The sequence below is a fragment of the Mycetomoellerius zeteki genome, unplaced genomic scaffold (assembly GCF_001594055.1).
Source record: "Mycetomoellerius zeteki isolate Tzet28-1 unplaced genomic scaffold, Tzet1.0 scaffold1454, whole genome shotgun sequence".
NCBI classification, from domain to species: Eukaryota; Metazoa; Arthropoda; class Insecta; order Hymenoptera; family Formicidae; genus Mycetomoellerius; species Mycetomoellerius zeteki.
Genome location: NW_017256398.1, coordinates 15,454 through 36,815, shown reverse-complemented (window position 1 = coordinate 36,815; position 21,362 = coordinate 15,454). Strand labels below are relative to the sequence as shown.

Here is a 21,362-nt window from a genome sequence, read left to right as displayed (position 1 = left end):
CCCTACATATATATAGTTTAAGTTTTTGTACACAATGGATTCGGAATATGCTTATACGAAGAAGAGAATGCATTTCGGGAAGAGATGCAATTTTTCCGACTTCGACAAAACAGATGTGGAAATTAAATCGAATCCAGTGTTGATGAATAATTATGTTAGAATGGATCCCGTGACACACGCTACGCAATGCAGTAAAGTCTTTGCGGTTCACGAGGTAAAAATATTTGAATGAACGACATTTGTGAGAAAATGTACAGCACAATTTTTATATAGTGTATATGTTAAGGTAAATACAACTACTGCAACGTATAGGGATAATAAAATGTTTCATTATGAGGGTGGCTGGCCGAAGGACATAAATATGAAGGATCTAGAACAGACAGTCAGATACAGACGTAAGATCGAGAAAGATGAATTGTATATTCATACAATGCTTCAGCTGCTACCTGTAAACATCTCTTTTGACGTTCTTTTAAAGCTATTGGAGTTATCTTATATACATTCAGAATTATTTATAAGAAATATTCTTTTCAAGTCGATGGAGCACTGTATTTTGCAAAACAACGCTTGCAACATTTACGAAGAATACTTCGACGATGTGGAGGCAACCCCACTGATACAAAGAGCTTTCTCGCGCACGGTGAACGTTTACCGTGATCCTTTAACGATGAAACGGCAGATCACTCATCTGTCGTGGTCGCCAGATCAAGGTAATCGCTTTGCGGCTAGTTATTGCAACGTTGATTTCAAAAAAACTTTTAGCAACAATTACACGTCGTACATCTGGGAAGTAGGTGCGTTGAGTAAACGGTATAACCAAGATTGAAGCTGATTGATTGTTGATTGATATATTTACGAAAAATTACTCTATAGAGAATCCAAATAATCCTTACATTACGCTGAAACCTTTTTGTCCGATTCTAACGTTGGAATACAGCCCGAAGGATAGCAACACCTTGATAGGTGGTCTGATAACTGGACAGGTGGGTTATTGGGACCTTAGAAGAGGTTCAGAAATGATAGACATTAGTTCGGTTGAGTTTAGCCATAGAGATCCCTGTGACAAAACCCTATGGATTAATTCCAAGACTGGTACCGAGTTTTTTAGCGCCTCGAAAGATGGACAGGTATAATCTTGTTCGAAACTGCGATTAACGTATCGATAATGAATCCGCATGTCGGGATACTTGTTTGTTTGTAGATAAAGTGGTGGGATACCAGAAAGTTGCAAATTCCAACAGAAACTTTAGTGATAGATTTATCGAAGCCGGAAAATCAAAACGTGGACAAAGCTACCGGTATCTCGGCTCTTCAATTCGAACCTTCGATGGGAACACGTTTCATGTGTGGCTTGGAAAACGGTATAATAAATATTGTTGAGCAAATTACACGTTTAAATACAACTTAAATAATTCAACATAAAATTCTAAAGTAATAAAAAAAGAATTTTAAATGCAAGAAATAAATTAACGAAACGAATTCGATAACAAATTTAATTATATATTTTATGAAAAAGAAATAATTTATGTAACACAATGAGAATAATTTCGTTCTTTAGGTATTGTAATATCGGGAAATCGCAAAGGTAAAACACCCGGTGAAAAAATTGCAACTAGATTTAGAGCCCAATATGGACCGGTTATAAGTCTAGAAAGAAACCCAACGTTCGTAAAAAACTTTTTGACGGTCGGTGATTGGACCTCGAGAATTTGGTCGGAAGATTGTAGAGAATCCTGCATAGCATGGACTCCGTAAGTTTAAATGGATAATGGAACCATTTAGAAAACTTTACGACCTTGCTATTCGATGTTTTTTAGCGGCCATCGAGACTTTATAACGGGTGGTGCATGGAGTGCTACACGTTATTCTGTGTATTATCTGATCAAAGTTGATGGGACTTTAGATGTGTGGGATTTTTTAATTCAGGAGGATAGCCCAGTTCTCAGCATAAAGGTATCTAATTACTGATTACCACATGAATAAATTTTAACAATATAATCGGTTCGAAGGTCTGCGACGAAAGTTTGACCTGTTTACGACCGCATGAGCAGGGTCAACTGGCTGCAGTGGCGAATAAAAAGGGCTCGACTTATCTGCTCGAATTTTCGGAGGCTTTAACGGTTAATCAAAAGAATGATAAACTGCTATTAACTGCGGTAAATATTAGATTGATAAAGAATGTGTATTTGCCTATTATCTCTCTCATATAAGAACTATAAAAAAGAATAAAAGAATATCTTGCTACATCAACTTCTAATGATATATCTAATTAATAATCATAATTATTATTAATATTATTAATATTATTATATAATTAATTATTTTTTATCATATTTTAATTATTTATATTTGAATTTTTAATATATTTGTAAAAAAGATTTTTAAATAACACATAAGCTGCGATACAATGAGCGAAATGAGTAATTTATTTTTAATTTATTTCAATGTATAGCGCAAGGAAAATATTTGTACGTTTTGCAAATTATTGTTTCTGACTTTATAATTCCAATAATACTATGGTAATACTATGTCGAGTTATATTCGTTTCTTCAGCTTTTCGATCGTGAAACGCGTCGTGAGAAAGTAATAGAAGCAAAAAACAGAGAACAACGATTGAAAATGAGGACTTTGAAGATGCATGGTGAGTCAGACTTTACCGATGTTTCCTTGAAACCAGATGAACGGGAAGAGTCTAAGGAATCTTCTGCCGGTTTGAAGAACGCACTGATAGTGCAATGCGAACAGGAATACGAAAATATAATTAATGCGGTAAGGGGATTTTCTGTCACGATAAACTAATCAACTCCAAGATATATTTTTAAATACCGATTATTATTGTACTACAGGAATTAACACGACAAGCGGAAACAAATACCGTTGAATTGAATAATAATGTGATGCAGAACGGTGCGATTATGAGTTAAACTAATTATGTGTAAGTTAATGTATGTAATTTAATTATGAATAATTAACATAAGATGTTTTTGTCTACTTCAGTTGGATTATCACAGTATACATTATAAGAAATAAATATTCTTTCTGAGAAAAAATATTTTGTTAAAACAATCGAAGAACCAAATATATATTAAAATAATATTTTTGTATTTTTAATATTAACCCTTCGTTTGCAAGCATGCTTTTACTCTTTCCGTCCTTTTTTTTGGCCCAAGTTTTTGTACTGTTCTGTACAAAAGAACTTTCAGAAAAAATTCAGAGCTACTTTTCAGCATCTCTATTACATTGCCAAATAGTTTTCAAACGTTAAAATCTTTATTTAATAAAAATTGAAATTGAGCAATAATGCGAGTGAAATTTGAGAGTGAAATTTCGCCAAAAAATGATCCAGATTATAGATAGAGTTGTTGCTATATAGTATCGCTGCGCTTGTCTTAGCGCCGAGATACTACGGTGTCTCCTCTCTCTGATTTTTACGCATTCTACATAATATAGACAAGTCACTCTTCCTGTCCTTTCCATCTTTTGTTTTTTTCTTCAACTTTTTCTCAGATTTTTCTTGCTTTCTCCCTTTGCCTTTTTTCCCACCATTTTGACTCCCCTCTACTTTCTGTTTTCAGGCATTGGCAGAAATAAAAATGTAGGAGGTGCTTCGGGATTGTTTCATGAAACATCTCTGTTTGCATTTTTTCTGCCTATTCTTCCTAATACTTGACGTTCAAATTGAAGTCAGTCAGCTTGTCTTACGCTTAGCAAGAACATTTCTTGTTCTGTTTCTAATTCTGCGTTCCTTTGCAATTACACAACAGGTAAGTGTGTGAGCCGAATCATGTTCTATTTCAACGACAAGTCGGAATCTAGTAATGGAGTAAAAAAATTGTAAAAAAAAGAATAAAAAACGTATATTTTTCTATTTTGTCGTTTCATTTAATTGTATAATAATTTAATTGCAGTAATATAATTTTGGTTGAAAGCGATTACGATTGTATAATTGTAATATTGTAATAGTTTTAAAAAATTCAAGATCTCTTGATTTTTAAGAATTTCTGACTAAATAATATGCGGAGCAATTCGAGAGTTTATCATTTTTTACTGAATTATATTTTAAAATACGCAATTTTCTTTTCTCTCTCATTAAATGACACGGAATTGTTGGATCCGTTATATCACGATTTAATTAAAAGAAAATGACGTTTCCTTCTTTTACAAGTTAAATTTGTATTGTCGGTTTTTATATTGGTATTTATTCTATTTAACATTTGTACTTATAAACATTGCGAATACGAAACGCGTCCTCTCACACGCTTTCAAGATATAGTTATAATCACATCGCGTTATAACGGACCATCGTTATTTGAGTAAGTTTTATTTAACTGATTTAATTAATTTAAACTCGTCGATTATGCAAAGCATTTAAAAAATTTCATATATTAATTCGATTTTAATTAAATACGAAATTTTGGTTTGGGTATCCAGCTAAGTACAACAGACGACAATGAAGTTTTTAATTTTGGACAACAGCCTAACGATGATTCAATGATTGTATCCATCTAGCTTTTTACAATGTATTAACTGGATTCCGATATTGTTACTATTATACACTGAGGAGGACTTAATCTTATGGACGAAACGTCTGTAATTGGTGATATTGACATATATATTATATTTAGATTACAACTGTGTCGGCTCTCATTGGCATTGTTTTTCCTTTATTGATTTAATCTTTGGAGCCTTTATCAATTTTAATTGTTAAAATTGTTATGTCTATTTTGTATTACATATTGATCGTTATTGTACTTTTCAAGAGAATAATTTGTTTTTTTTTTGTTAGGTAAATAGAAAAAGATATATATATGATGAATGCTGCGCAGAATTTGCAAAATATGCAGTATGATTTATCAATATTGTTCCAATTGCCACGACGAACACAAAGGCGGATATTGGGGCAGTATTTATACCCGCTGGTTTATAACATTCACCCGAATTTTATGCCTGACAAGCTCACGGATATCCTACTAGATCTCAATTCTATTGGAGCATTGATTGCTATGCTAAGTGACTCGGGGTTGTTCCATCTGAAACTCATAGATGCTGTTAACGTGCTTCAAACTTATTACGCTATGACAAACTGAAAAGTACCATCGAGGAGCCACAACGAAATTCGAAATCATCTACGGCTGTAAATTTACTGCCAACGCTACAGTTATTGAAAATACAGTTTACGTTACGTACACTATAGATTTCCATTCCCTGGTTTTCAGTAATGATAATCAATTTTGGAACACACCCTATATACGCCATAACGCTTCGCTTATCTTAGCGCTGAGACACTACCGTACCTCCAAATCTAATTATACTAATTCAATCACTTCAAGATAGATGTTTATTGAAAAAAAAAAGAATTGCGAAGCGCTTAAATAAATCGATTAATCAATCAGATCTTATTGCCAAATAATTATTTAATAAATCTTTTAATTGTATTTTTTCTTTTTTTCTTTTTTCTTTCTCTTTTTTCTCTTATCATATTATAATTTACTGTTTACTGTAATAAGACGATACGAGATAATGTAATCCGTGAGAAATAATTATTCAATAAATTTTTTTAAATTACATTTTATTTTCTCCTTTATCCTTATTTTCTCTTTTTTCCTTTTTTATTATTTATATTGTAGTTATTGTGATATGGGGAATAATTAATTTAATTTGTAAAAGAGCCAAAATAATACCATAAATGGCATAAATAGTTTAGAAAATATAACTATTATATAATTTAGCGAGTGACATTGAAAAACGGAGATTTAATTTGTTAGAGTCAGAAGTCGCGTCAATGACAGACAATTGTTTCCAAACTATTCCGCAAGTTGCCATGTTATATTGTGCTTAAAAAAAGTCCATTATTTATTTTCTCCTCTTTCTTTTTTTTTTAGTACATGTCTGAATCAAAAGTACCATTAAAGAAATTGTTAGCTGTCACATACATCACTTTTAATTTGGATTTATCGTTTTCTTTGTTGCGATTTATCTTCCCGACTGCTTATAGCAGTCCCGAGGTTGCAAATATACCTATTTTATTTTTAGTGGAGAAAGTAGATAAAATATAGAGACAGTTTGCAGAGCTATTATGTACGCTAGTGACACGCAACTTTTTAAAGACCATTTTTACATGGTCATTTTCAGAAACAGGTTACATCTTTCGGACTGCTATAAAATAGAAAAATGTGCAGATTTTATATTTCCGGCTACGAACCAGCAATTCGCAAATACTTCACAGGGCTGAAGATTGTGCATCACTGATGTATAGCTTAAAGAAACAAATTTGAATATATAAGATAGTGCAGTTTTTTCAGCCTGTGATTGCACAAAGTTAATTTAGATCAAGGATTGAAAGGCGAGTTTTGGATCAGAAAGATAAGAAATAAAAATCAGTAACTCAGCTTGCAATTATAAATCATAGAACTTTAGTGGAATAAGATGCTAATAAACTCGATTATGAAGCCTATATTACAAGGAGAAACTAAATGAAAGTAAAACGAGAAACGTATTAAGGAGCTCAATCGTGGAAAAAATTATTATTTTTTTATCTCATCTCCCATTTTATCGTACAAGTACAGTATTTTGTAGATTGAAACGCAGGATTAATTTACACAAAAATTGAGGAAACGCATGAAGGGCTTGAATTCTGAGTTCGTGGTCGCCGCCGTTGTTCCCGTATCGATCGATCCATGCTACTGCTGAACGTAATCACTCCCACACCTGGTGTGCCGTCAGTTAGTAACACGGTTCTCCTCACATGGCGAACGTAGTTAGGTAGAATTTATACGTCGCGAGTAAATTAAGTTTACATATGTACGTGAATATTAATGGAGATTACAACGAGGACAGAATTATTTTCTTCAGGGCTGCGATGATATCACAGTTGAGTGTATTCGCAAGTTTCATGAGTGATCGATCGGCTCGCACAAGTGGAGCACACGCGATGTTCTCTCGTAGACGACCTTGTTTTTATTAGCAGTGAGCGTCGGTTGCAGCCTCAAGAAACTCGTAGTCGCAGAGATGGCCAAGTCCGCCGAGTCCACGAGAGGTAGGAAATTAAGGAGATCGCGCAACATTTCCTCTTTCGTCGATGAGTCGACGGAGAACGCGATATCGCCGAAGACGACGATGAACGTCACCGTGGACGTTCACCATGCGGGTGAAAGTTCAAGCCAACGACAACAACAAAACAATGAAAATGATATCGCGATCGATAAGGAGACTAAACGATCCTCCGAACGATCTTCTCAAAGTTCCAAAGTTTCTTCGCGAGCGAGCGAAAGATCTCGGAATCGCTCCTCTGATCGCAGGAGTTCCTCGAAGGATCTTTCCAAACATGATAATTTGATGATGGAGTCGTTGGATCTGATAGAGGAATTCGAGGCTCCGAGAAAGAGAAACGAGTCTCTCGAGGAGAAACCGCGGCGCAGGAAGCAATGGAACACCGTGGCGAACGAAACGGAAGTAGACCCGAAAAGACCACCGCGGAAACGCTGGTCCAAGGACGCCGGTGTGATCCGGCTACCCGAGACGAGCGACGACGCATCCCCGTTGATCGAAGACTCGCGTAAAACGCCGGTACCGGCACCGCGGAACAACTTGCGGCGGAGTGACGCCATCCTCTTCGACAATCCGGCGTTCGTGTCCGATAACGAGGACGAGGTGCTCCGGATCGAGACTGATCATAATCGAGAGAGCACCAAGATCGAAATGAGAAGAATGAGCGATCGTTCGAACGTCGAGGACGTGGACGACACTGGGATTACATCCAGCGGCTCTTCGAGGAGGCATCGACAGGAATCGGTGATGAGCGAGCGTCTCGCGGTGGAAAGCGACGATCGTTCTTCGAAAGCGAGATTTTCGGAAAGTCGAAGGAATAGCGTTGGAGAACTCGATTCGTCGACGAGTCTGGAGAGGATCACTGACGTTCGATCGAGCTCGATCGCCTCCGAGGAACGAGTCTCGAGCAGCCGGAGGTCCAAGCCGGAAACGACGCGCGATCAATCCAGGAGGAGAGAGCGATCGTTGCTCAAGAAGAAGGAGCCTTCCGGTGAAGACGCGCTCGTCAGCTCATCCGCGAGAGACGCTAATTCGATGACAGAGACAGATACAAGGGTGAGAAGAAAGAGGAGAAAGAAACGTAAACAGGAGACGAAAGAGAAGGAAGAGGTGAAATTTATCTCCGTGACGATTCACCGGGCGGACGTGCTGGAGGCTGATTACGTGAGCGTGAGAAGACCGATGGTCAGAGTTCATATCGTGGAGACTCGCACGGGTTCGTATCTGAAAAGCACGGAGAGCGACGGTACGTATCTTCAGCCGATGATCACCGGCAAATTTGACTTCAAGAAGAACAAGTCAATGATACCAGTCTGGGAAGAGGAGCTCATCTTTGAACACAACTTCGACGCGATCATGAAACGCGAGGATGGCGAACAAGTGGTGATTCTCTTCGAAATTATAGAGCTCCTGAGCTTCGCCGACGCGAGCATCAGTTATGACAAAATTGGTAAATTTCTGCTGAAATCTTATAGATATATTATCTAGCTCGTTTGTTAGAAAATGAGAATCAGAGAAAATAATGAGAATCAGAGTTGGGTAAGTTAACTTTTTTTTTAACTAAGTTAAGTTAAAGTTAATAGAAGATTTAACTTAATTAAAATACAAGTTAATCCATAATGAAATTAATTGAATTAAAAGTTAAATTAATACAAAAAATAATTGAAAAGTTAAAAGTTAAATTTGGTCCGAACGAACAACCAAAAAAAAAATGAAAAAGAAAAAGTTTGACCATTTTACATAATTTTTCGTATTTTTCCTTTCTCACTTCATATTTATTAAAGAATCTGGTTATTTTTGTTCACAAGTAACGATTATACAATATAAAATTACTAAATTATGTACTCATTATACTTTCGCATTGTGTCTGAGAATTGACTTCAAATTAAAAGTTAATAGTTACTGATAAAATGTAACTAAATTAAGTTGAAAAGTTAAAAGTCTAAAATGTAGCTAAGTTAAGTTAAAATTAATTAACTTTTTAACTTTTTAACTTAACTTTTATCTTTTTAACTTAGCACTACTCAACCCTGATGAGAATGCATGAGGATTAATTATTTAATTGTCTCTTTTTAATATGCAATTTTACATGAAATAGTTTATTTTTTCGTTTCTTCTGTAAATTAATTATTTTATTTATATCGAGTAAAATTAACAGATTACACGATTTTGAAAGTACGATAATAATTAAATAATCAACAATTAAATAAACTCTCAAGAACAGAAATTTGTTGATATTGAAAATCGAGAGCTAGAAATAAGTTAAACAAATTATTTGATTGTAAATATTATTAATATATTGTATAATTTTGTTGAGAATTGCATTGAGTTTTTGCTTGCTAAAAATCTAATTATTCACGTTCGACAATTCAGGTAGCGAAGGATGTTGGAACAAAATCGCCTGGGCATTTCTTAAGCCTGTAGGAGCCAATAACATTCTTCATACGGAGAAAAAGGTGCGATTGCAACTTTACAAACCTAGACGAAGCTTTAAAAAATACGGAAGACAAAAGTGCGAGGTATTTACCGTTTTTATTACTCGAGCAAATTTCTTTAGTATTTTATTTTTTGGCATTGCCAATTTTTACACTTTCTACACACATTTCCTGAAAACTGTCCATATATTCCGCTTTGATTCACCACAAATTGCGATTTCTAATTCGTCGCTGTAGCCACGTTGGATTACGCGACGTAAAAGACAAAATATATAAATAAATTTATAAAATTTGTTTGCATTGTATGTTGAAACAAATCGATTTTCTTACACGTACTGCTATTTATATATGATATCGATTATTAAAATATGTCGAAAACTCCCATTTTTAATAAATGAAATATATTTATGTATTTCTATATGTATACTACATGTTCTAAATTTTTCACAAAAATGAGCTCGAAAGGGAATCAGTGTTTATAGTTCCAAGTAACAGAATGACGTCTGTTTGGTCTGTCCTGGTGAAAATTGTTCTCTTTTTTATACAATTTTTCAGAATTTTAGTGTAAATTTTATGTAAATTTCAGAATTTTATAGAATCTTTCAGGATTTCCAAATAATTTTATAATTTTTAAAAAAATTTTTGGGTTTTTTTTAATACAAATTAGAACACTTTTTAGAAATATTTACAACAATTATGTATCTTTTCCAAAATTCTTTATTGAAATATCTGAGATATTCTAAGATTTTCAATAATTTTTAATTGCTATAATTTCTGATAAAATCTTATAAAATTTGAAAAGGTTTTTTATATCTTTTTTCAGATATAGAATGAAAAATATTAGAATAATTTAGAGTTCATACATGTAAAAAAATTGTAAGAAGAGATGTGGACTTTCTAAAGTGTTTCAATTCTCATAAAAATTTTGAGAAAAGGATAATAGACTAGAGTATTATAGTTGCAGACCAAAACGAATATCATTATGTGGTCTTTTAACGTCGTTCTATTATTTAGGTTCTTTAAAAAACCAAATGGAAGCTTTCGACACAGATATTACATTGAATTCTATTGTTCACTGTAATAAATAATGAACGTAATTTATCGCAAAAAGAAGAATCGTATAACTTTTTATCTTCGGAATGCGATTTTTACTTTTTCGTAAAACTAACGTATCTATAGCGAAGAAACTTTAAAATTTCTTTGTGGCGATTTACGTAAAGTTTCGCAACAACGTCATGTCGGACAAAATTCTACTGTTTTTGTTTTGCATATAGGTTTACACTTGGTGGCAGTCGAACAATAGGGACAAGTATCCCAGCAGTCTCCTGGTATCGGTGACATCAATCCCACCGCCGAAACTCGAGTCAGTGCTTTATCAAAAGCTGCCAATAAACGATCTCCTTGATGAGTCACAAAACGATTTGCGGGATCTTTCAAAATGTACGTCGGAGTCGATAGGTCTCCCTAAATGGGCGCGATTAGCGGCTCAATCTTGCAAAATCCCTAATGAGAAGATGTTCGAGACGGAAGTGAGCGAAAGAGGCTGCTTCTACGTCGCCTTCAGCAACGACGGCAAGTATCTGGCTTGCGTCCATTCCGAGGAGTACTATTACCCAATTGTCGTTTACGAGGTGCGTCAATATCGCAGATACCGCAAACAAATACCGCGTCTAGAGGAGAGGAGAAAAAAAGAAGAGTGAAAAAGATAATTAAATTTTTCCGAGACAATAAGATCGTAAAATTCAGTTGTGTTTTTGTTTGTGTTCAAATTGTTATTAATTGCGTTTATTAATTATTTCGATTTCAGATCGAAACCGGCAAGATCCATGTTCGATTTCTCGGTCACAAGGCTTTCGTGTACTCTCTAAATTGGTCCAGCGACGATCATTGCCTGTTGTCGGCGTCAGCGGATCAAACGGCATGTATCTGGGATGTTCGCAGTCAAATCGTGCAGCACATCGAGGTAATTATTCAGATTTATCCACTCTCTTATTAAAGATATTAATTTTTAATTTATTCATATTTATTCACTTAAGATTAACGATATTAATTTTTAATTGTAAGCTTCTTTCAATTTTCTAAATATCTAAAACTGCGCATTTTATTGGCAATAATAAATACGTTTTAACACTAGAAGGACCGAGGTAGCTAATTTGGCTCCTCGCGAACTAATACTTCTCGAACTAATATAATTTTTTTTATAATATGATAACTGCTTTTTGTAATAAAATAAATTACTAAAATTAGTGATACTATTGTTAAAACGTTCATTATAATTACCTGTACGTTTTATTTTGTTCCATTTGTTATTTACGAAGAAAATGTGATTGAAGTCAAATTGGTTCTTACGGTCCTTTTAGTGAGATCGTCAAATCCGATCCTTCTAGTGTTAATATATTCGCGCTAATTTTTTTTAATAGGTATTTTTATTGTAATTAAAAAACTTAAATTGTCAGATATTGAGTAAAATTGTTTGAAACATAACACGATTTGCGGCAGATAGTCTTTAAAATATATTGTTAAAGGAACGTGTATTAAAGAAAAATTTGTATATATATATATATATAATACAAACGTACACAAATTTATTGCAGATGCTGCCACATCCTTCGTATGTCTATTGCGCCAAGTACGGGCCCGGCAAGGCGACGATCGTGGCGACAGGATGTTACGATCGAATAGTTCGCATCTGGGTGAACGACAGGAGATCAAGGAAGCGAGAATTGAACCAGGAATTGGAAGGCCACGAGGGTTTCGTCAATTCGATGGTCTTTCAAAAAAACGGTAACTTGATTACCGCCGACAGCGTAGGATTGATAATTCTTTGGACAATCCGCATAGACAGAAAGATATCATCGAAGAGGACGGGGTGCATCTTGAGGAAGATAAAAATTCGTGAGATCGAGGGTGTCGTTATCAACACGATCGTTTTGCATCCCCTGGAATCTAGACTCCTCGTACATTCAAGAGACAACGGCCTGCGAATGCTGGATCTCGCGACCGGTGTGGTATTGCAAAAGTATAAACGACTGAATAACCAAAGGCACGTTGGATGAACACTTTTTATGCATTTTTAACATTTGCGTTTTCAAGCATTGCAATTAATTTTCTTTATATATCCCATATGATATACGAAGACAACGTTTAATAACATTGAATCCTTTCCTTTCCTTATTACCTTCTTTCTTTCATTTTTCTTAACTTTTTTCTCGATATTTTTTTTTCGGCATGTTAATTTCCTTATTCTATTTTTCTTCTTTCTATTTTTTTCACATACTTTTTTTAATTTCGGTCCACTTCATACTTTTTTCTCTATTTTTTATCAACCTCTTATTCTACGCCCCTATAGCTCTGCTTCTCAATAAATTTTCCAAATCTCTGTTACACTTTATATTTATTTTATCATTACTGCTGGTTCTTGTTCTGTCTCGTACTCGTTCGTTTTATAATTAAATTTTTTTGTTAATTCGCTTTATCGTGTGAGTCTCTTTTTCTTTTTATTTATAGAATACAATTGAAAGCCTGTATATCTCCCTGCGGTGGATTTGTTATATGCGGTAGCGAGGATTCCGTATTGAATATCTGGAATTTGGAGACAGGTAAACTCGTAGCCAAGTACACGAATGATGAACGTAGTTCGGCAAAGACGATTGTTACCTGTGTGGATTACCATCCCTATGATCACGTCTTGGCATACTCGATATTCGGCAGTCCCACGCCAGTACGTGTTCTAAGATACAATAAAGACGCCAGTGGGAACGACGTTGGATTACATCTTACGGAAGACGCGTCGCAAAGTCGAGGTAATGAAGTGATCATGAATCCCTTGAGCTGCCCTCGACAGAGTAAACCTAAAGCAGCAGGGAGAAAGGAAATACCCCCTTTGTCTCATCATTTAACAGCCGATCACACGATAATACAAATCGAAAATAATGATTATGGACGACCACGGACAATGCCGCACTACTCGAGAGAAATGGAGCGAAACTGGAAAAAGAAGAGCTGGGATCGACTTCACAATATTATTGAAAAGATCGATTCAATATTATTCGGGAATTCAATGTTTGAAGACGTCGCCAAACAGAGTTCCAGCCCGAACGAGCACTGTGGTTCTTGGACCAACAACGCGTCCAACGTCACTCTTCAACGAGATATATTTCTCGAAGATCGCGCCGTGCACTCCATAAGATCCCATGATGATAACAATACGCAGTCTAGTTTTAAGACTGCATCCAAGAGTTCGGATCATTCGTCTGATTTTCGCAATTCGGCAGTTGCGTTAAAAAAAACAGATACGTCGTTGCACATAAGTTCTCCAGACAGTGCCGGTACTTATATCGTGGATACGTCGCACTTCAATAAAAACGTTGAAGTTGCTGTTACAGCTGAGGAGAAAGATTCTGTCCAAACGATTGGAAGCGATAGTTCACGGATTAGTAATATTACATTTCTCATAGAGAATGAGAGAGCATAAATGATATCATTTCTTACACCGGCCCTCTTTTAAATTCAATTTTCTTATATTTGGTCCCATTAACATGATGATAGTGTTATATCTTCATATTGTATATTTTATTTATGTGTAAAAAAATAAAATGCATGTGGAAAAAATTATACGCAAACTTTATTTATGCTGTAACTTTAGTTGCATATCAATAGAAAAATAAAAATATATTCATTACAAATAAATCTTCTAATGAGAACTTCTAATGACACGCTTACAATATGGCAAAAGAAGTAATCCAATCCAGGTCAGATCACGTATTAGAAGCGATTAATCGTGTAATGTTCAACGTATATGTGTGTGTGTGTGCGCGTGTGTGTGTGTGTATGTATATGTATATATTTTATACATAAATATACATATATAGAAATTATACATGTATAGACGTAATTTCTTTATTTATAGATATGGAATGCTGTTACTTAGTTAATTAATATATTATACACAGCCAATCTTTTGTCATTAGACAATCATACTGTTTCGTTTAATATATATCATGAATTAACTTTGCGAAGTTAAACGACAAAAAATTAAAAGGGATACAACATAACGTTGTTAAAGAATACTCGACATAAAATTAATGTCTTCAGGAAATACAACAAAATTATAATAAAACTTCTTTGGAAATAAACTGCACTTTGTTACAAGTTCAACGGTAATTACATATCTGCTCATGTGTGACAGCAAAAATTTAATTCATTACAGTAAAGGTTAAGAAAAACTATTGTAACACACGTATAAATTGTATACAAGCGTTTATACGAAAACGAATAGTCCTCGAAAAATTCTATCTATATATATATCGGTGTTATCTCTTTTGCTCATATCTTTCGATACTTAAGAAAAAAGAAAATTTTTAGATAACAAAACCGACAAATTTGATTAAAATTTAAAATAATCATTGTTATTTCTTTTTGTAATGCCTATGTGCGTATCAATGCATAACCGTGATGTCACGGAAAAAAAATAAAACTTTACAGGAAACTCATGGAAGTGTTCCCCTCCGATTTTGATGAGCTTTGAATGTTGTTTTCTAGACAAAAATATAGGACACATTTTTCTTTATATGCAATTGATAAAAGGCATACTTTTAGAGTGCAATACTCCTTTGAAGAAAATTGGTTACTGTCTTTCGAAGCGAATCGAAATTATAACAGATAGAGAAAAATGTTTGAAATAAAAGTTGAATAGTTTTAAGAATACTTAATGATTATAATTTAAAAAAGATTAAATTTTTATTTTTTTTATTTTTAAACATTTTTAAAAAATTATTATAAAGTACTTTCCAAACCAACAAAAACAAACACAACACATTCAACTTTTCTTCAGAACATATTTTTTTACCTATACAATTTCAATATTTGCTTCGGGGAAAAAAAAAGAAAAAAAGAAAAACTCGATTTTCTTCAAAAGAGTGTTCCCCCCCCCTGAACGTGCGATTGGATCTTTATAAAAAAAATACGTGTCCCTTATTTTTGTTTAGAAAACAACAAAGTTCATCAAAATCGGAAAGGAATATTTCCATGGATTTCCTTGTTAGAAACATTTTCTTGCGTCGTTCTTTCATGACAAGTTCGTGCATATATAAGCGATCCATTATCACGGCGTCGTAGAATAACAATACATACTCATAAAGAAAAAAATAGATATTTCTATCTGCTGACTAATATAACCAGCTAAGAAGGAAGACCTTCAACTTCTTCGATGTATTTGGCACGCTTTTCTTCTACTAATAACTTATCAATGTATATGTCTTTTTCAGTGCTAGTGTCAATCAGTTTTAAACCCAACATGGTACCATTGACTGGCGAGAGACTGTCAAATACTGACTCCATGATTACAGAGACGAAGTCCTTATCAAGCACTAAATCCTTAAATTTGACACAGTCGGTCACCGTCCAGTCAACATTTATAGGCTCTATTCCTAATCAATGTTAAAAGTCATTGTTAGAACTCCTTGCAAGTGATATAAAAGTTTAAGTTGCATTTGTAGCGTAAAAGATGCCTTTTTCTTACCAACGAGTTTAGCCTTTACTGCCTGATAGGGTAATTTCAAGAATTTACTCATCAACGGCTGCAAATTGCTGGTAGATATTATCGTCACGTCGCCGTAGTCACAGAGATATACTGATACATCATTATCGCTGATAATATCAGTAACGTATACTCTAAAATATAACGTTATTATTCACCATTACATTCTCTTTTATATTGCGATGTGTTGCATACCTAAACCAATCATCTTGGAGTTTTCCTGCATAGAGTTTGCCTTCACTAATAGACTCTAAAGGCGAATTATCGTTTGCATCGTAGCACTTTTGTAAATCCATCATCATTTCCTGGAAATGAGAAGGTCCAGAATATATTTAATTAATTAATTGAACATATTTAATACACACTTTAAAAATTCCTAATTTTTACGTACTCTTAACTGGCTAGCATTGTTCAACGGTTGTACGATAAAATGTCCTGGATGCGCAACTAATGTTACATGGACGTCAAAATACTGACCGATGTCTGAAATTACAGGTGGATTCAATTTGCCAACGATCTCGGGAGCGCGAGTACTCTTGCGATCCAATCGTTTCTTGGATTTGTTATTATTATTGCTATCTTCGTTGATTCTACACATATATAGAAGCTCGTTTAATAAAATTTATAAAGCTAGTACAGTTATAAACACAGAGTTCTATAAATAAATATATATATATAAATATATAGCAAAAATGAAAATAAAATAAAATATAGACATAAGAGTATGCATATAGGGATAGTATAGCTCGTAAAAGAACAAAATGTTTACTTCGATAGTTCGCCGGCATAAATCAGCGATGTATTTATCGAAGCCAACATGTTACTCGGTCCAACTCTTTTGAAAATCTCTACCACTGGAATTCCAGAATTGCTGATCCTAATGACCCTCGCTAAAAGCATATCTGTGTCCGAAACTAATTCTTGGAATCTTGCCACGAATCTCTTGTTGTACATTGACTGGTCAATATTGTGCAGAAAGATTTGTATTGCCTGATTTTTTTACACACGAATACATAAATGTCAGTTTTATCTTTACGAAAAATTAAAGAAATATTAAATCCAATGTCGATGAAAAAAACAATTTTCTCATACTTGCGGAGGAATGCACTGTACAGCCTTTGATGTTTTGTCCATGTGAAATAGATTTTCTCTCGGTATCAAAACAGTTTTACCAATGTCAATCAGAAATACCGCTACTTCTTGCTCGGCAGGAATATCGGTCACTCTTGCCCTGTACCATTGCGAATTCCACTCCACAAGGTAGGTTTTCGTAAAGTTAACCGCATTCACCGTCGTATTGTTTGTAGCAAATTGAAACATATTTTTGTTACATAATATATTTTTATAAAACGAATTTAATTGCGTATAAACTTTACCATACTCGTCTATGTGTGTAACGTTTAATTCGATTAATTGCCCCACCTGTGAAAAACAGCCGATGTATGTAAGAAGGCAAAATAGGATTGCAGTAACAGAAAATCATAATAATAAATCGAAAGACAATTACGCGCATTTTGAACGTAACAGCCAAGACCTCCAAAATTTTGTCAATTAGGATTTGGTTCACATCAACATCTTCATCCCCTTTGCTGGTGTCGTAAAAAGTTACCGTTACGTATGAGCCGTATTCATCGCTATCCATACCATGTACTCTCACATAAAACAATTGATCGACTAAAAGATAATTTTCGATCTCCGTTACTATCTGGGCGCAATCATGGAATTCCTTTAAACCTTGAAGACCTACTCTTATAGCCTATATAAAATAAAAACATACATAAGATAAAATCAGATTAATGTAAGGTTCATGCCTGTTTGCAATGTAGATTAACTTCAATCTCGGTTCAATTTACTTTTCATCTTTTTCTAATTTCTAGAAGTAGAAAAAGATGGAATATAAGTTGAATTTAGATTAAAGTTAACCTGCAATGACAGAAATGATAATTAAATAGTTGAGTTACTTGAAATGGAAGAGAGTTGAATCTCTTGTCCAAAAGATGCAGAACGTCAGATTTATATTGCTCCATGTATCCCTCGTCGATAAAAAAAACTGTGGCGATTCCAGTTTCGTTGTCATAATCTGTGCATTGAACTCGATGCCAATAATTTTCCTCCAGTACAGCATAGAAATCGCCGGGCACGCATGCCACGGACGAGATGGGTTTATTTATTTTATCATAATAACTTGTCATTTCATTTGTCATATCAACAAATTCGTTCTACGAAACAAGAAGAATGTTAGCCCGTGGAAAAAAATGAATGAATAAACGATACATTTGGACACTTACATTGTCATCGCCCAGCCGAACCCAAATTTCAGCGGTGTTTACAACGTAAGTAACATATACTTGCCAAATGTGTGCTTCAGGTACGGGCAATATACTGGGCGTGGCGGGTCCAATCGGATTCAATTGTATTTTCTTGTTCGTTAGAAGAATATTCTCAGGAATATTCTTGGATGCGGAATTACTGTCCGATCGCTAAATAAAAAAAATATAATGCTTATTTCGATCTTCTGGAAACAAATATAATATACAATGCACATTTGTATTACTTTCAAAGTCGGGGAAGTTAGGCAAAGTATCATGGAATCCCCAACACCTTTCTCTTGATTTATATCAACACAATTTTGAATAATTGATTGCCAATTGTGGGGCAGAGCCTCTCCATATTGTTCGTTGTAACATTCGGGTAATAGATGCATAAAGACCCCACTATGATGCGTGGTTACAATTTTTAAAATGCGTTTTTCAATTAATTCTGCATCGGCAGTCGTCACATCGGAGCTCGATTCCTTAGCAAGATGTCCCAAAGCTAAACGTGCTGCAATTTTCTCGGCTTCCTCTTCAGTTGCTGCGTCCTCCGGATATGTGTGGAATGTATGCGTACCAACCTACGAGATTCATTGATCAATGTAGAAAACTATATCTTTCAATAATATATATTTAGATATATACAATTGATATATTTACTTTCACGCTGGCATAGATGGTGACTTTAACAGAGTGTTTATCTTTCTTTGAATACATTTTATAAACTGGTGCTGGTAAGTTTAACATGTTGGCACGAACCTCCAACTCTTTTCGAGAATCAACAGCCTCCAATGGCGGTGCAACCTGTAAAGATGCCTTTTCATACTGAAAATAGATTACGTGATAAAAATTGAATATCAAGCAATTGAGCATCAATTATAGGATGCGGTCCACTTGACGCTATAAATGTTTCGAAACTTTTGAGATTGACCAATTGAAAGAATTTTACTAACTGACCAATTAAAAAATGCTTCGAAGCATTCGTAGTATCAACTGGACCGTAGCCTTGATCTTGACGCTAAAAATGAGCATCGTCATGGAAAACATGACGATGCTCATTTTTGCAGCATGAAAAAACATCTTAAGAGTAATAAACTTTCACGAAAGAAATTTGCGAGTGCGCGTATAGTTTAATCAAGGCTACCGAGAATTTGGAACTAGAAAAACTGTTTTTCGTTTTATTCTCTTACCTCTTCATCCTTCAAGATTGCAAGTGACAAAACATAAATACAAAATTAAAAAAAAACTATTTTAGAAAAAAATCTATTCATATTAAAATATTATAAATAATACATATTTCATTTTTAAATTATATTTCATACAGCAATGTTTTAGTACATAAATCATAATGCTATTCTTACCTGTGGAAGATTAAAAATGGATGGAATAGGCGTAGATGTATAACCATTGTTGTAGTTACTGATTGGTGGTAAAGGTGTTTCGGGAGGAGTAATTTTGAGCCTGTCGCTTAGTTTTGAGGGTTTCATTTCTACAGTCTTTGGCTTTTGATTTATCACAGACGAAGCTGTATTGTCATTTAATACTTTGAATCTTACATCAATAGTTTTACAATTATCACTTTGGTTTACAGTCGCTAAACTTGGAATTGTCACTTTATCTGTCAGTCTCTAAAAGTATTAACGTGATTATATATATATATATATATATATATAAAATAACATAATGCAGATTTATCAACAGTTAAAAATTACTTCAAACTTTTGTAATCTAAACCTGCACTCACTTTGGGAAAAGTGCATATAGTCGGAGAACTTGGTGGTGTAGTCGGCGTGAAACTCGGTTTTGTATTATTTAGCGGATAAGGACACTGTACTATAGTTTCCATAAGAGGTACAGGTCTAAAAGATTATTGCAAATATATAAAATTGTTTACATCTTATGCGATATATATTAAATATTTTCAATCGATTAATCGATCCCTCAACTTGGTGCTTGTAATTAAAAATTAAAAAATCAAAAATTAAAAAACTTGTTAATTAAATCAGGAACATAGAACAACCTATCAAATGTATATCAAGTGCTTAAATAAATAAAAATTAAATCACTACTTATCAGTATTTATTATAGATATGGTTTTTTTTATTTTAATAAACAACTCTTGGATCAAGTTTGGATATTATAAGTACCTGGTAAAATCTGTATACAAGTTACTCTTGTCGGGTGTTGATCTAGTAAAGGGACTTGGAGGAGAAACATAATTATTTCTAGCAGGCTGCAAACCACTGTTCAGATTATTACTTCTAGAACCATACGAAAAACCTTTCACATGTCGGGGTGGAGTCCACTGAAAAAGATTCTATAATTAATCACAGCAAATATACAGTTAAACTGTTCGAATTTCAACATTAAGGCAAGTAAAGTAATAAACAAACTAGGTCTCGCTATTATACGTTTAAACGAAAATACGTTTACACGTATAATTATAAAAGAAACATTTTTCCGAATATACGTGTTTCATTATACATTTAAATACATTTACACGTATATTTAACATATCCATCTATGAAAAACATCTCTGAATATTTTAACGTTTTTTAATAAAATTAAAATCGAATTTTTTGCATTTTCTCAATTCGTCACACTCCTTAATAAAGGGATAAACGTTTATATAAAAAAAGTGAAAATATTCGGAAAAACGATTCTAATAAACGGATATACTAATTAAAATTATACGTGTAAACGTGTTTTCGTTTAAACGTATAATAGTTAATTACACGTATATTCGGAAAAACGTTTCTAATAAACGAATATACTAATTAAACGTGTAAACGTTTACCTTCAAGTAAACGTTTTTTTGAAAGCGAATATAAACGGATAAACGTTTTACGTTTACACGTATCTTCGAAAAACGGAATAAAATTAGAGCCCTAAAACAAACTGATACAACGTATATTATAAGATGGTCAGCAGGGCTGGATATTTTTGCATTTAAAATGCCATTTAAAATGTAATTCTATTTAAAATGCTAAATGTAAAATACTTAAAAAAATGTATATTAAAATGTATGTA

At 33.9% G+C, this 21,362-nt stretch overlaps 3 protein-coding genes across 6 annotated transcripts in view; 2 read left to right on the top strand and 1 right to left on the bottom strand.

The window, feature by feature from the left end:
• The first annotated feature begins 4 nt into the window (after positions 1–4).
• On the top strand, positions 5–5,276 carry LOC108732128 (dynein, axonemal, intermediate chain 2). Its single transcript, XM_018462789.1, has 11 exons — positions 5–214; positions 287–448; positions 536–794; positions 874–1,127; positions 1,202–1,361; positions 1,559–1,751; positions 1,818–1,953; positions 2,010–2,156; positions 2,554–2,769; positions 2,847–2,907; positions 4,795–5,276. Exons 1-11 carry the CDS (start codon positions 35–37, stop codon positions 5,085–5,087), a joined length of 2,061 nt encoding a protein of 686 aa, XP_018318291.1. The 5' UTR covers positions 5–34; the 3' UTR covers positions 5,088–5,276.
• Positions 5,277–6,809: 1,533 nt separating this feature from the next.
• Positions 6,810–13,974, top strand: LOC108732124 (jouberin). The gene is made up of 6 exons (XM_018462781.1): positions 6,810–8,497; positions 9,421–9,566; positions 10,757–11,113; positions 11,290–11,445; positions 12,077–12,525; positions 12,990–13,974. The coding sequence occupies exons 1-6, from the start codon at positions 7,009–7,011 to the stop codon at positions 13,954–13,956; spliced, it is 3,564 nt and encodes a 1,187-aa protein (XP_018318283.1). The 5' UTR covers positions 6,810–7,008; the 3' UTR covers positions 13,957–13,974.
• A 1,415-nt stretch (positions 13,975–15,389) lies between these two features.
• The window catches only part of tapas (tudor domain-containing protein 7 tapas), an 8,808-nt gene continuing 2,835 nt past the window's right edge, over positions 15,390–21,362 (bottom strand). The window contains exons 4-18 of one of the 4 annotated variants that reach the window (XM_018462782.1): positions 20,480–20,637; positions 20,077–20,191; positions 19,694–19,960; positions 19,523–19,531; positions 18,993–19,157; positions 18,575–18,913; positions 18,309–18,500; positions 17,982–18,239; positions 17,528–17,776; positions 17,113–17,442; positions 16,790–17,010; positions 16,412–16,610; positions 16,216–16,325; positions 16,003–16,154; positions 15,390–15,910 (exon numbers count right to left, since the gene is read on the bottom strand). In XM_018462782.1, coding sequence (XP_018318284.1) covers positions 15,663–15,910; positions 16,003–16,154; positions 16,216–16,325; positions 16,412–16,610; positions 16,790–17,010; positions 17,113–17,442; positions 17,528–17,776; positions 17,982–18,239; positions 18,309–18,500; positions 18,575–18,913; positions 18,993–19,157; positions 19,523–19,531; positions 19,694–19,960; positions 20,077–20,191; positions 20,480–20,637 — 3,012 coding nt within the window. In that variant the 3' untranslated portion in view covers positions 15,390–15,662. The remainder of the gene's footprint in view (positions 15,911–16,002; positions 16,155–16,215; positions 16,326–16,411; positions 16,611–16,789; positions 17,011–17,112; positions 17,443–17,527; positions 17,777–17,981; positions 18,240–18,308; positions 18,501–18,574; positions 18,914–18,992; positions 19,158–19,522; positions 19,532–19,693; positions 19,961–20,076; positions 20,192–20,479; positions 20,638–21,362) is intronic. The other 3 variants (XM_018462784.1, XM_018462783.1, XM_018462785.1) reach the window with 3 other exon arrangements.

What these genes read in the sequence shown, in the direction of transcription:
- LOC108732124 (XM_018462781.1), top strand. Translation starts at nt 7,009, where the DNA reads ATGGCCAAGTCCGCCGAGTCCACGAGAGGTAGGAAATTAAGGAGATCG. An exon ending in ACCCAATTGTCGTTTACGAG is followed by an intron (nt 11,114 to 11,289) that starts GTGCGTCAATAT and finishes TTTCGATTTCAG; the next exon opens with ATCGAAACCGGCAAGATCCA. An exon ending in AAACGACTGAATAACCAAAG is followed by an intron (nt 12,526 to 12,989) that starts GCACGTTGGATG and finishes TTTTATTTATAG; the next exon opens with AATACAATTGAAAGCCTGTA.
- LOC108732128 (XM_018462789.1), top strand. Translation starts at nt 35, where the DNA reads ATGGATTCGGAATATGCTTATACGAAGAAGAGAATGCATTTCGGGAAG. An exon ending in AAGTCTTTGCGGTTCACGAG is followed by an intron (nt 215 to 286) that starts GTAAAAATATTT and finishes GTATATGTTAAG; the next exon opens with GTAAATACAACTACTGCAAC. An exon ending in TAATAATGTGATGCAGAACG is followed by an intron (nt 2,908 to 4,794) that starts GTGCGATTATGA and finishes TTAGGTAAATAG; the next exon opens with AAAAAGATATATATATGATG.